General features: G+C 44.4%; 1 protein-coding gene across 1 annotated transcript; it reads left to right on the plus strand.

Moving 5' to 3' along the window:
• The first annotated feature begins 1,958 nt into the window (after positions 1–1,958).
• XKR5 (XK related 5) lies at positions 1,959–11,914 on the plus strand. Its single transcript, XM_066622338.1, has 5 exons — positions 1,959–2,106; positions 4,336–4,505; positions 7,631–7,742; positions 9,521–9,609; positions 11,900–11,914. Exons 1-5 carry the CDS (start codon positions 1,959–1,961, stop codon positions 11,912–11,914), a joined length of 534 nt encoding a protein of 177 aa, XP_066478435.1.
• Positions 11,915–15,229: the final 3,315 nt, after the last annotated feature.

Below are 15,229 nucleotides of genomic sequence, written 5' to 3' on the forward strand. Positions count from 1 at the left end.
GTACAGCCCTGACTTAGAGGGAATATAGGGCTGGACCTGTTGGCCATGTGCCACCATGCAGAAGTGTCAAGGATGAGTACTGTCCAAACAGACACTGGGCTGTGCAGAGCCAGAGGTCCTGGAAGAAGACTTTTTCAGCAACATTTTGGTGTGATTTTACAAAAAGGGCGTTTTAGTTCTATATGGGTGGAGGTGGAGTGAGGGAGTCGCCACTAAGCACTTCCTTGCAGTGTATGTGCAATACATAATTGGTACTGTACTAAGAAAAGTTAGTATCTAAACATTCCCAGTGAGACCAAGAAGAGGAGGTAATCCCTGTGGCCCAAACCTGCTTTACTGCCATAGTTGAAGCCTGGCAGTATTATGTTCCCTCCACTATAGGGAGAGATGGTGGTGTCAACATGATGCATATAGTTAAATGGTGGTGACAAGGAGTAGGACAGAAGACAGATTCTGGATGCTAATGAAAATGACTATGGCAGGTCTCATTACAAAGTTCTGAAAACACTGCTTCCTGGCAATATGTTTTGCTGCTTGCAATGCTTTGATACTTGGGTAGGTTTCCATACCTGCAGCTTTAAATGTCTGGAGCTTATCTGCAAGTCTGTGAGCCCGATCCTATCCCACTCCTTCTTCTGTCATGCAGCCATGCTGACAGAGCATGCAGTGGTGGGAGGGGGAGACCATACTGCTGGGGGAGGTAAGAAAAATTTCTTACCTCCCCCAGCAGTATGGTTTCCCCCTCCCACCACTGTAGGCCACCTGGCCATCAGTGGGTCTCCTTTGCTGACTATTTTACTGGCATAAATAATAAATAATAATAATAATAACTTTATTTATACCCCGCCCTCCTCCCCAAAGGCGGCTCATAAATCCAATGAGAGGCAGGGGTGCATTGGGCTGGAAGAACGGGGATAGGATTCTGGTGCATACTGCTGCCGCCAGGATCCACCCCATCCAGCCCCTGAACCGTGCCGCTGTTGGCACCTTACCTGCTACAACATAGGTGGGGTCTGCGTGTGGCGAATTCATGAAGTATCCTACTGTTTTCGCCAGTGACTCTGTTGTGCATGACGTCAGTGCGACAGTTGCACTGCCATTGGGGCTCTTATGGCAGCAGACTGGGAAATTCACTGCTGTAGGTGCTCTGTAGCATTGTGTGTCTCTGTCTAGATTTCTCTCTTTCTCTCAGATGTTTTGATGTTCTGTGGTCATCTCTAAAAGCAAGAAAAACCTCCGTCACAAGAGAGCTTTGTATGCAGCTGGGAGAACTGGCCATCCTGAGGCTCCTGGAAGCCCTGTTGCAGTCACTGCCTAATGTCCTCTTACAGGTGTATGCTTGTGTTGTGATGGAAGCGAAAGGCCTTGTCCTAGGTGAGTGTCATCTTTTCAAATGGTGTACTGATCCACAGTTGGAAGTAATTATGAATTCAGGCCAGTCCTATGCATGTTTTCTGAGTTGAGTGGTACTTGCTTCCAGGTACATAGAATTGCAGCCATTGTACTGTTATTAAACTTTGCACTCTATTGAAATCACTGATTAGCTGCTTTTTCTCCGCCCAAGACAGGTTGCATTGTGTAAAAACACAAGACAATAGAAAATGACAATAGATTAAAATCAGGACACAATATAAACAGTGTCACTGTGCAGTATAACAACATGTGTCTCCAAAAGACCAAGTGCCTACTGGAGGGCATGTGCTCTGTGTCATTCTTGAAAGGCTGCCAGTGAAGGAGTGCAGTGTGAAATACAAGAGGGAGATTATTCCACATTGTTTTATTCTATTTAAAATACAGTACTCTCAAAATAACTCCGAGTACTAACTATAGCAATAGCTTGTCAACTGCTGTATAAAAGAAGCTCATCTGATGCTGTTTGTTTCTCTCTCCTTCTAGGCCTGAGTGCTGCCATTGGCCTCATGTCCCTCTCCTGGGCTTTGGTCTGCTACAGCTACTGTATGTGCCTTTTAAAGCCAGGTCATCTCTCCATGTCTGGAGCTGCCCTGCTTTGTCACTGGTTACAGAGGACAGGAATGATAGGAACCAGGGTCGTGACATTGGTTCTTTTTGCCAGAATGTATCATCTTTGGGTTTTTGTTGTGGCAGGTAAGATCAGTATTCCAATAAACATGGGTTGGGCACATGCTCTCCTGTGCTCTTGCCCGACAAAACCCACTATGGCAGTGGTTCTCAAACTCTCTGGGAGTGAGAGCCAGTAAGTCCTTGCAGGGGTGGGGGGAAGGCAGCAGCGCGATCCCCAGGATCGCGCCGCTCAGGGGGCTGCAGGGGCTTGGGTGCACTTACCCAAGCCTGCAGCCTCCCTGGGGTGCGGGGAGCCTGGCGCGACTTCTGGCAGGACTCCCCACAGCAGGGAAAGTGGATGTGGAGCGATCGCGCCCTGCCCCCGCTAAAGCGGAAATGGAGCCCCCTGCAGCCCCCCTGAGTGGCGCAATCCTGGGGATCGCGCCACTGCCTTCCCCCCCCCGCCTCTAGGCTGCCCCTGCCCCTTAAAGGGGCAGGGACCAGGGCCCTCAGGCTGGGGCATCACAACATCCCAGTTTGAATAGCAATGCATTATGGGTATGATTTTCCTTTAAATTCGTTGTTTGGCTCAGACTCTTGCTATTTTAATTTGAGCACAGTAGCACCTAAAACTCATCCTGGGTCTTGCTGCATAGGACTTTGTATGATTAAGCAGGAACCAGAAAAATTAGATTTTCAGTAAATGCGGGAGACAAAAAGGCAACAGAAAGGCAAAGCCTAGAAGGATGCTGAAGCAGCATAGCGGGCAGTGGTCTCAGCATACCATTTGCTCAAATCACTTTTGGATGGGGCATTTGACTGGTCAGTTGATTAGTCAACTGGTGTCAGGTGATGGGCACGTATTTTAAAATATCTACTCAGAACAAAAGATATGTTGAATTTTAGCAGGTCTGGTACTTTTTGCCAAATTATACATGTTATTTAACTTGAAGTAAAACAATTGTATTAATTCCCTTAAACATTGCACTGAATGGTAACTTTTAACAATGGCTGCTTTCAGACAAACCTCCAAACCACAGTTTGCACGCATACCCCTTTCCCCCCTGCTCTCCTGCCTTCCTTTGTGTGTGCAGTCGAATATATTCCTTCTGTGTTTAAGTCATAGTATTCTGTTGCATCTGAACAGGAAAATTGTGGTTTGAGTAAGCTTTCTAAATGAGGATAACAAATCACAGCTTGATCCTGGCTTGAGATTCTGCTTTAAAGGACTTACTCAAACCTAGTTTTCCAGTTTGGAGGCAAAACCATCCTGTGGCTTCATTAAGCCCAGAAGTGGTGTATCAAGTGGCATACAACTGCCTTCAGCTTCTGTTTTTGCCATAGAAATGAGGAGGAAATACTTGTTTTAACAATGTCTCGGTCTTAATGGAATTTTTCAAAGAAGTTGTGAGCTTGCTCCTGTCATCTTGTAGCTGATAATTTTTTGCTTTTGTTTCACTTTGTGTGTTTTTACAAACTGATTAAAAAGGGTAATTTTATTTCATTCATTCATTCATGTATTTAAAAATTTATATCTTGACTTTCCCTTACCAAATTCCCCAATTGGTTGCAGAGGTTTCTACATTTCCACGGAAGTGCAGGTTAGCATCCCCTTATCCACAGGTTCAGGTCCCAAAGATTTGACCCTATACAGGTCAGGAGGGCCTCGGAGTACCTCCCGTACACAACAGGAAAAGTCTTCCAGTCATGTTAGGAGAGAGGCATTCTGAGGTGCGGGGAGTACACGAGCAAGCTCCCCTACTTCAGAAGGCCTGCCGGAGCCTTCTGAGATACACTTCTGGTTTAGCAAATAACTGGAAGTGTTCCTCAGAAGGCTCTGGCAGGCATTCTGAAATGCAGGGAGGCTATGTGCGGCCTCCCAGCACCTCAGAATACGTCCGGATGTGACCAGAAGGCACTTCTGGTCACATCCAGAGGTCCTCTGATGGCTCTGACCCACAGATTGAATTATTCACCGGTTTTGGTATCCACGGGGGGACGGGACATGGATCCCCCACAGATACTGAGGGACACATTGAAATCACATTTGTCAGTGCATTAAATCTGTCAGCATTTGTAAGTGTACAGATCAAGAATGTAAATATAGGTTAAATACTTCTTAGAAGTTACCTTGATAAAACATGTATTGCAGGAAAGTTGACCAGCCTGCAAGAGGCCACTTTTTAATTGGTTCACATCCTCTGATTTGTAACACTTAAGATCCACCAATGGTGCTTTCCAGTTGTCTGGTTTTGTTTTCTGCTTTCTTCCTGCAGAGCCTATTTTCTCCATCTTACTGTATGCTTTCTTTAGGTGCCCACTGGCTAGTGATGTCCTACTGGGCTGTGGCTCAGCAGACAGACATCTTCCAAAATCCGTGCCACTGGAGATTATTCAACTTCCTTGCAGGAGCTATATACATCTTCTGCTACATCAGCTTCAAAGATGGTCCCTCCTGTTGTAGAGTGACTGTATTTTATATAGTAAGTGTTTTTTTTTCTTGGCTGTTTATATTTTTGTTTTGTTATGTAGCAGGTGAAAAGCAAGCACTAGGAGTACTTATCTCAGTTGGACTACTGGGGTGTGTTTTGATGGAGTGTGCTCTGTAAACACAGCTTGAGGGCAGTTAATTGGTAGGAAAAAATACCTGTATATATATAAACCACTCCAGACTTTCACGAATGATTGCCCAGGGTGAATCGTCTGGTAGTGGGCATAAGTGTATATTCCTGTCCAAGCAGTTAGAAATGGAACTTGCCTTTGATTCACAGAGGTAATGAGAGGCTTTGGTATCAAATGTTCATTGATTGTAGGTATTCTCTGGTGCCCGTGAGATGGAGCATTGCATTGTAGCTGTAAGGATCTTTTGTGCTTTGGAATTTCTAAAAATATAACATTAGAAATGGGAGACACATGTGCTTTTTGCCTGCAGTTAGGTCATTGTGCTCTAGCATTAAATTTTGTCCATGGCTCTAACCATGGATGAGATTTGTCCTTTCCTGCACCCCTTGCTGAGACTTTAGACAGTACTTTATTAGCAAGAATTCAGAAACGCAAGTGACTGAAAGCTGTGCCAGTATCTGCCTTGAGTCACTCTGTGACACTACTTTGTATTTCATTCACGTGCTGGTTGAAGACAATAGAAAGTGGAACTGAAACAGAAACCTGTGGATTGTGTTTCTAATTTAGGAACTATGCAATTAAAGAAAAGGGGGATACATAGAACATTGGTGACAGATAACAACTTTCTTCAAAGCCAGCTAATTTGGGACCCATTACTGAGCTGAGCAGTGGTGGTTCCAGTCTATGTGAACCTGAGACACAGGGAACACATGGGAATTGCTGATCATTTTCCAGCACAATGGAACAGAAAGACAGGGAGAAAGAGGCTTAAAATGAACATTCCTATATTAATTTTTCACTTAGGGCCCAATCCTATGCAACTTTCCAGTGCTAATGCAGTCGCAATGCAGCCTCAAGATAAAGGAACAAAACATTCCCTTACCTTTCAGAGGCCTCTATGACTGCTCCCTGGGGGGGGGGGGCACCACAGGATGCAGCATGCACCTCATTAGCATGGCTACATCAGCCCTGGAAAGTTGAATAGGACTGGGCTCTTAGGAAAACAAATACTGATAACAGTCACAGTTCGAGACACTGGAAGTACAATAGTGTGAAAAGTGTACAGGCTGAGTCTCATTCGCAAGGGTTGCATTCCCAGAACTCACATGGATGGCAAAAAATCACATTAAACCAAATCCATTTAAAAAACAGTGTTCCTTTGCTAGGCGATTTAAAAACAACCTTGGTGATGTAAGACAGTCATTAGGCAGACATCAATCATTCTCTCTCCAGGTGCTTAGAAAGGCTTCACTCCAAGCTTGCAACCCAACCCCTCCTTTCACCCAGAGCTCTGCAAAGTGATTATCAGGGGGAAGGAAGGAAGGAAGGCCTTGCTTGCCTTGGAGTGACACTGTTCTAAGTGCCTGGAGAGAGAATGATTGATTGAGATTGTCAGCCAGCTGCCCTCTCTCGCATTAACGAGGCTATTGTTAAACAACTTTTTTCCTTTAAAGGAAGGACCTTTCTCTGTGGTGTTGAGATAAAACCACAGATAAAAAAATCCATGGATAATTAGGTTACACCTGTACTATATTATTTTTTTAAAAGGCTAGATTAGCACACTTTTCAACCACCTTCCCAATACTCTTCTTTCAGCAGCAGTGCTTATGAAGTACTTTTGATTAAACCTCAGGTTGCCACCTACTGGCCTGCTCCTGTACCTTCAACAGTAGCCTGACATGCGGAAATGTAGTAGGCAAAGTTTTTCAAGGCATGGAGATCAGCAGTAGGACACACCACACCTGCTATATTTTCATCTCTTGAAGGCACAGAAGCAAGGCCAGTAAAAATGTTCTAACTCTAATTGTATACCATTCCTAAAAGACAAGAACTGGGTTTGGAGGAAGGAGTATAGCTTGATTCCTAAGGTGGGAGTGTTCTTCATGGGGGCTGTGCCTTCTGTATTGTTCGGGGGCAGGAGTCAAAACCAGGGTTGGCCTTGGTTGACCCATGAAAATTACCTTTCCATTACTTTTCTCTCCCACTCCCAATCAAACTTGACAGAACTTTGACTAGTGGTCTATAGGAGTAAAAATCGAGCACAAAGTGCTCCTGTTGTTTGTTTTAAAATGAACTTGTATTTTGATCCAGCAGCAGTAGCTTGAGAAATAAATGATGGGGAATCGGTTTTCCGTTATGAGGAAAGACTACAGTGTTTGGGGCTCTTCAGTCTAGAAAAGTGGCGCCTGAGGGGGGCATGATTGAGACATACAAAATTATGCAGGGAATGGATAGACACTCTTTGCCCTCTCACATAACATCAGAACCAGGGGACATCCACTAAAATTGAGTGCTGGGAGAGTTAGGACAGAAGAAAGAAAATATTTCTTTACCCAGCATGTAATTAGTCTGTGGAACTCCTTGCCACAGGAAGTAGTGATGGCATCTTGCTTAGATGCCTTTAAGAGGGAATTGGGCAAATTTCTGAGGAAAAGTTCATCATGGGTTACAAGTCCTGGTTTTAGAGGTAGGCTACCTCAGATTGCCAGATGCAGGGGAAGACACCAGGACACAGGTTGTTGTCTTGTGTGCTCCTTGAGGCATTTGGTGGGCCACTGTGAGATACAGGCAGCTGGACTAGATGGGCCTTTGGCCTGATCCGGTGGGGCTCTTCTTACGTTATGTACTACATGTGTAAAAATGTGTACTTTGGTGGTGTTATGTGTGTTTTAAACTTAAATTCCAGCAGTGGGGGTTAGGACTGGAACCAGAGAAAAGGGATATTTAATTCCTTCGAGTTGTGATCTAAAAGAACCTCCCTCCTGAAGCGGCCGCAGGAATGGTTTTTGTCAGGACTGTGACAGCAGGAGAAAGGGTTACATAAATCAATTCTTATTGTACAAACGCCCTTCCCCAATCGCTGATGTTTAAGTTTTAAAAAACATAGGACCAAACTAATCCAGTTGCGGCTTATGTTTTCTTGACGTTCACAACTACAGTATGATGTGCACATTTCAGCGGTACCTAACTCTCCACTCTCCCATAGGTCATGCTTTCAGAAAACATCCTTCTGTTATTGATGGCAGTGGACTTACTGCATGGGAACCTGCAGGGCAGCCTCTGGATTATAGGAGCTGTCATGTCTGGATTCTTTGTTGGTAGGGCATGTTGCTGTGGTTCCCCAATTTTATTCCCACAAGTTTGTGTATATATAATAATTGAACCAGGAACAAGAGTATGGACTCATTATTTTTGAAATTGCTGTCCTTCAAAGTAGTTTATTCCAAAAAAATACAGATTCGAAAACAATAAGCTAAAATATAAACAATACATTGGTTGGCAACCTTCAGTCTCGAAAGACTATGGTATAATCCTACAGCACCTGGTATTCCCAATCCTGGTCTCCAATCCAAGTACTAACCAGGCCTGACCCTGCTTAGCTTCCAAGATCAAGCATGTGCAGGGTAACAGTTGCTATAAGTTAAAATTCTGAAAATTAACACGCAGGAGAAGAAAGAAAATAAACTCAAAGAATCACATCTATAAAAGTCATCAAAAAGTGAGCCGCGGTAGGGGCAGGTGACTTCTTTTGGCAGAGTCTGCCTTGATGCTACCATAGAATAGGCCCTATCCTTTATTACACCTTCTGTTAAGGTTGGATGCTGGAGAATCATCCTGTACCTTTTAATATTCTGGTGAGGCACAAGAAAGTCTCTTCTTGCCTGTCCCTCTCTGGACCTGTTGTCCACCTGCTTCCCACCTCTACCTGCTGTATGGCTGCTGGCCACTGTGCTATGATCAAAGAGGGAAGAGACTTCCTGCCGTTATCCTCAGGCACCACAAGGGGGCAGAAGAAGCAGGATGTTGCAGCCAGCCCTGCACAAGCCCATTGTTGCTGAGTGGACACTTGGCCTGTACGGTGCTGGTGGCAACGTTCCCTGCAACCTCCTGAGGATAATGGCAGAATTCCTCTCTGCGTCACTTATCAATGAAAGACCTATCTTGGGGTTGGTTCATTCTTTTCAGGAAACTCCTGTGACAGCAGCAGCTACAAGCTGTACCAAATGCTCCATTTCCCAGCCTATGGAATTGTGCCTCTCCACAGCTTTTAGAACCTCAGGAGCCCTAACTTAGCCTCTTGAGAACCTCATTATGAGGACTTGGAGCTGCTTCTTCTGAGTTTTAGGCTCCAAACTGCTCACATACAGCTAGCTTCCCACAAGCACAATTTGAGTTCAGACTGAAAGCAATGCAGTCCTATGCATGCCTACTCAGAATTAAGCCTCACTAAGTTTAATGGGACTCATAGGACTGCAGCCAAAGTGTGCGCGCCATAAGCACAAAAACTATGTGAATTGGCTCACAAGTTAACTTTGCAAAGAAGCTGTTTCTTCATTTTTGGAGTTTCATTATACAGCGGCATTGCTGGGGGGGGTGAGTGAGGCAGGCTGCCCTGGGTGCCACGTCCTGGGGAGGGAGTTGACGAGTGCACCACCCAAGCCCCTGCTAGGTGGAGTTTAGTGCTATGTTTGGTGGCCAAAGGGCCCTTCTGCCTGCCCTTGCACTGCTGGATTGGCCACAAATCGCAGCACCCCCAGAGGCAATTGGCAGTGGCTCAATGATGCGTTGACATCATCACATCACTACCAAACTAGTTGGGGAGTTCTGCACTTTCTACCTGTGTGCCATGCATTGGAGGGCCCAGGCCTGCCACTGCCAGCAGCACCTGCAGCTTGGCATGGTAAGTAGGGGAAGTGCCATGCAGCAGGGAGAGACACCCACCTGTGGGAAGAAACACACCAGCAATGCCACTGTCATTGTGGCATAGCTGTTTGAACTAAAACAACTAGTATTAGAACATCCACAACATCTGTCTTTTTTATTGTGTTGTCTCATAGTGAGATACTAATAAACCTTTGTATCTTTTCATCTTCAGGCTCCGCAGCTCTAGTTATTTACTATATCTTCCTGCACCCTAAATCCACCCAAATCAGGCAGAATTTCCTGAAAAGATCATGCAGTGTGGTATCTAAGGACAACAATGATAATTTTTCCTTCCAATCCACAAACCAGCCTGTCGGGACTCCTAGAATTTCAGTTTTGTCAAACATCGAAGCTTCATGTGTAGAACCTGCCATACAGTCTGTAGGAATGCCCCACATTTCAACTTTGGTTGAACCTGAGGATTATGATGATGACAAAGACTCTTGGGAAAGTCATCATCACTGGCTGTTAATAAAGATGGCCTTAAAAACTGGAGACGTCTCCAAAATAAACACAGGTTTTGAAGAAGGTGATATTGGAGACTTTTTTCCTGTAGCATCAGTGAAGCACAATCAGTCCATTGCCAGGCTTGACCCCAGAAGAAAACTGATCTTTTCTACAAAGGAGAGATTATCTGTCAGTCCTAAATCCAGAGTGCTAGGTCACAGATTTCTTGCAGAAGAGAACAACTCAATCCAGCAAGTCACATCAGCTGGCATTGACTTGGTGAGCAGACATGAATGCTGTCCTGACAAACAAAAAGGCACACCTGTTGTCATTTGCAGAGAAGGAGAGCAACTAATGCAAGTATGCACCAGTTCCACCATGTACTTCACTGCCAGCGCAGAAGCAGGTGCTTCTCCAGACACAGGTGGCAAAGTGGCAGCAACATGTGTCACCAACATGCTCACAGAACCTTCAAGAAACAGCCAAGCAAGACAAGACAACCAGTTAGGGAAAGGAGGACAATTTCTGCTCACTTCAGGTAATGTGAGTTCAGTATTGGCAGTGAACACAAATGGCTGCTCTCAAAGCAGTCCTGCCCGTTGCTTACCCAGGCATTACAGTGCCCTGTCATCCCCTAAACTTTCTGACCAGGAGGCAGCGCCAAGGGAGTATTATTACTCTTCAGACAACAACCTCTATAGGGCTTGGGTTGCTGTGCTTAAAGGAAACTGGAGATCAACAGAGGAACCTTGGCTCACATCCACTCCTAAGACTGACTCCACAAACCAAGACTGTAGAGACTATAAACTGTGAGAGAGTTCAAAAGAAGAACAAATATTTCTCTGGGCTGTGGATGTTACAGAACTTGAGTAGGATTCTATTGGCTGTTGGCATCTGTTAGAATCTAAGGGTGCAGTCCTAACCCACTTTCCAGTATCGACATAAGGGCAGTGCAGCTCCAAGGTAAGGGAATAAACATTCCCTTACGTAGAGGAGGTCTCTGTGACTGCCACCAGGATGCAGCACATGCCCCATTGGCACAGTTATGCCCGTACTGGAAAGTTGGTTAGGATTTGGGCCTAAGTTTGATTGCCCTTTTTAAAGTCCATTGAAAAAAAGACTTGCAGCATAATGGTTAATTTATAGTAAAATTCTGTATTAAATCTTAGAAGTGCATGATATGCCATCCCATAGGATTGTTACACTGCAACATTAAATCAGTTCTGGATTGAGTTGACTGGCTCAATGTAAGCCATTGAAAAAGTTCTCTTTTAGGCACAAGATTGCAGCAAGTAGTATTGTGCTAAACCTTTCAAGTAGGGAGTGTACATTTTGGCAGTGACTGAGTGGGTATAGAAAACAGCAGTGGCCTTCAACCTTTCTCAGACCACGACCCCAAAAATAAAGCATGAGATTGGGAACCCACCACCTCTCCTGAGATCAGATTCGCCTGTCGTCGTCCCCCCATTTCCCCCTACCTCTTTTGTCTTCACAACAACCCTGTGAGATAGCAGGCTGAGCAGGCCTGGCCTTTCTCGTGTTGCCCCTTCCTACTATTCTTGTTCTGGATCATGAGCTGTTTTCACCACTCTTGCACTTACTTGTATCCAGTTGTTGAATCTGTGCTCACAGATTTATTATGCAAAGGAATCAACTCAGAGTTCTTTTCAGTGACAACAGTTTAGATGTTTGGCTTGAGTTGCATCAAGTGATAGGAGGTGTTTGAAAACGTTGTTACTTATTTTACTCAGAAGTAAGCCCATTGTGTTCCATACGGTTTAGTTTGTCGTAATCCTATCTTACTCACTGGAAACAATCACCTCTAGATTTGTCATCCAACTGCCCCTCCCCAGAATGTCACTATTCTAATTGAAACTTCTACTGATCTTTTTAAGCCCTTCCATGTTGAGCTGCATCTGCTAAAATGCCCTCTTCTATACAATGGTTAAAGGTATAGGCACTCTGTCCCTGTTTGTATCTGGTGACCCTAGCCAAAGAGGATAATATGCTGTGCTCTTGCTTGAGACAGCATTTGCACAAGCTGTTCTGGCTGGCTTCACTAATTCAGCTGTCCATCTGAACCCATCCTTTCTCTCTACCCCAGTTCCTCAAAATCTAAACTGAAAATAAAGGACCTTCTTCACAGTGTTTTTGTAAGGATGGACAACATGTGTTTACATTGAAGCAACTTTCACGCTGAAAAGGTTACTTAAAATATTATAATGATTAATGTTGCTGCTCTTGGAAGCTTCAAATAGGGTATGTTTTTGTAGCGGAAATTTGGAGGGTATTGCTCAGATGAAACATCAGCAGAAGTTTCAATGAGAATAGTGACATTCTGGGGAGGGGAGGTGGGATTACAAATCTTATTAATATTTTGTGATATGTATTAATGAAAGTAAGAACAGTTCAACAGTGGCATTGATTACTGAGGGAAGCAGTGGAGTCTTCCTTGCTGGAGGTCTTCAAGCAGAGGCCCTACAGGTGCCTTTTGGAGATGCTTTCGAGAAGATGTGTCAGCTTCAAGCAGGGCATTGCACTAAATGGCTTTAAAAGCTCCCTCCAACTCTGATTCTCTGTTTTTAACCATCAAATGAAATCAGTGAGACTTTAATGTGTTTTGTTCTGGCTGGATCAAGCAGCCACACTAAGTTATCAAAGAAGTAAAGATAGCGTTGTGCTTGGAGGAAAGAGTCTTGCCTTGCAAGTGTTGCTTCTGATTATCTCTAAAATTTTATAGCAAAACCATGCTTCATATGTGCATTAGAATCTCCTCCCAAGTACTCTGACCTCCTTTTAGCAACACCTCTGTCACACAAAGAGGCTTGCACTGCAGTGCACAGAGACACTGAAAACTGAATTAATGTGGTGGACCAACATCACAACAAAGGGGATTCATTGGCAGTGTAGATGTGGCCTCTGGCAGAATCTCAACTAACTGTGCAGTAAGTCCACAGCACATAGACCAACAGGTACAGATGATGCTGTAGCAAACTACCTCCAAATTGGGTATATAATTCAGTTACAAAAACTGAATAATACGTGATCCAGACCCAAGGAGACTTTGATAATCACACATTCTTCTCCATCCCCTTTTTGGTTTTTCCTACATTTGGATGAGTTGTCAAGTTAAAAAAGGGCATGCATGCACGCACATCTGAATAGCTGAATCAGATCCCATATTTTTCATTTCAGTTTCCTCTGTAGCCACCAGAGAGAGCTGTAGGACAAAGGCTAGTATAACCAGCCAAGGTATACTAGTTTCATTTCACAAGCACAGAGTAGTACGTGGCAAGTTTTCAGCCTTGCTGAAACAGATATGTGAGAAAGACGCTAGTAAGATGAACTGGTAAGAATTAAGGAGATTGGTAACTAAATTATAGTTAACTCACCCTCAGTTTACAAAAATTGATAACTGTGCTTTGCAAGCTCATCTTTGAATTATTGCTGTATTGATACAATAAAATAATCTTTCCACATTTAGTATCTCACATTTTGTGAGGCTTCACCCCTTGTAAATACACAATTTCAAGGTACTCTTCCACATACTAATAAATTCATGGTTTTCACTGGGCTGACATTGATTCATATTGCATCTTAAAAGTCTTAGGGGGATCATTTTCCTCCTTATAAGTTGTGGGTTGCAATCTTTGCACGCTTAGGGAGTAACATCCACTGAAAGTGAGATCTTTAAAAGGTTGTCTGGGGCAGCCCTAAACCCCCTTCCAACCTGGTCAACTGTTCTTAGAGAACTTTTGTTGAAAAGCAGCACATAAATGTTAAAGTATATATAGGATTGAGCTGCATATTAAAGAAGTGCTCTTCTAAATCCCTTCCTCTATAGCAGGGATACTCAAACTTTTTGCTACCATTACCCTTTGAACTTTTAGTTGAAAAGCGGTATGTAAATACTGTTAATAATACCCACTTCATCGGATGCAGCAGTTGTGTCGTGCTCCAGAATATCTTGTGGCTTCTGGGTTGCACCCTAGAATACAAAGTCACATTCTGGGGCACAACACAGCCAACAGAGTGGGTTGCATGCTGGTGCTACCCGGAAGCCACAAGGCATTGTGGGGGAATGATGTGGCCCAGAACACCTTGCAGCTTCCAGGTAGCAGCAGGCCCACAGCATACCAAAAATTGGGTTGTGACTGACCCACAGTCTGAGAACCGCTCCTTGTGAGAAAGGACAGGTTTAATATCTTGAAAGGCAGGATAGCCTTCTCAATCCAGACCAGGGGTGTCCAAAGTTTTTGGCGGGAGGGCCACATTAGCTCTCTGACACTGTGTCAGGGGCCGGGGGGGGGGGGGAAGAATTAATTTACATTTAAAATTTGAATAAATTTACATAAGTTTACATAAATGAATATATTAAAGATGAACTTATATGAATGAATGAAGGTCTTGCAATAGCTCAAGGCCTATAAAAGGCCTTGCACAAAGCAAGGCTGGCCTTTCCTTTGCTGCCACTACGGCATCACAGACGTGAAATAGCAAGAAGTGAAGGGAGCCCTCATGTGAGAGGTCAAACAGTCGCCCTCACGCTGCAAGCAGTTGCATCGGGCCAGTGCAGGCTCCAACAAATCTCTGGAGGGCCAGAGGCTCATTGGAGACTGGGGGCTTCCTGAGGGCCACACTGAGAGGCCTCGAGGGTCGCATATGGCCCCAGGGCCGGGGTTTGGGCACCCCTGATCCAGACTATGACCTAAAGGCAAGAGGAGACAAAGTAGCTGTGGCAACTTCTGCCTGTTTCTTTGCTCCCATCCTATCTTCACCTACTATGTAGCACAGCTGACTTGCGATGTCTCTTGTGACCAAGCAAGCAACAAGGTTTGAGGACCACAGTGAGACAGATCGGCATATAGCTGCAAGGGGTGGCAATCAGAATGTCAAGGACCTACATTTATCAGGGGACCGGCCAGGCCAGGCCAGGCCAATAGCTAATCTTCCATACTGGAAGCAGTGGTAGCACCCAATGTGCAGCAGAGGGTAGGTGGTGGGGGGGGGGTCAATGGGAGGCTAGTGTAGAACGTCATCCTAGGACCCCCAGTAGCCTAATGCCAGAGCCAACAAATGTTTATTGTCTCTTGCTACATTGTGGTATTTCAATACCTAAATCTGACGTAAGAGGTGGCAGCCCAAGGAAGGATATGCTGAAACCACAGAAATGACAGCTTGTGCTGAGCTTGTTGGGTAATCCTGTCTATTAGAATAAAGTATGATTTTCAGATGCAAGAGTGACTCATAGAACACCATCCTAAAGTTTGATTTAACTCCTTCTAATAACTTCCCATCCTAAATTGTGCTGCTGGTGTGATTAAGCCCATTGATTACTATTTTTAATATTTATGTCTCAAGCAGCTTACCAGGTTGGGGATTTTACTTCCTATGAAAACAAATCTTGCATTTTTCCCCCAGAAAACTAACAGGA

The sequence above is a fragment of the Tiliqua scincoides genome, chromosome 1, assembly GCF_035046505.1.
Source record: "Tiliqua scincoides isolate rTilSci1 chromosome 1, rTilSci1.hap2, whole genome shotgun sequence".
NCBI classification, from domain to species: Eukaryota; Metazoa; Chordata; class Lepidosauria; order Squamata; family Scincidae; genus Tiliqua; species Tiliqua scincoides.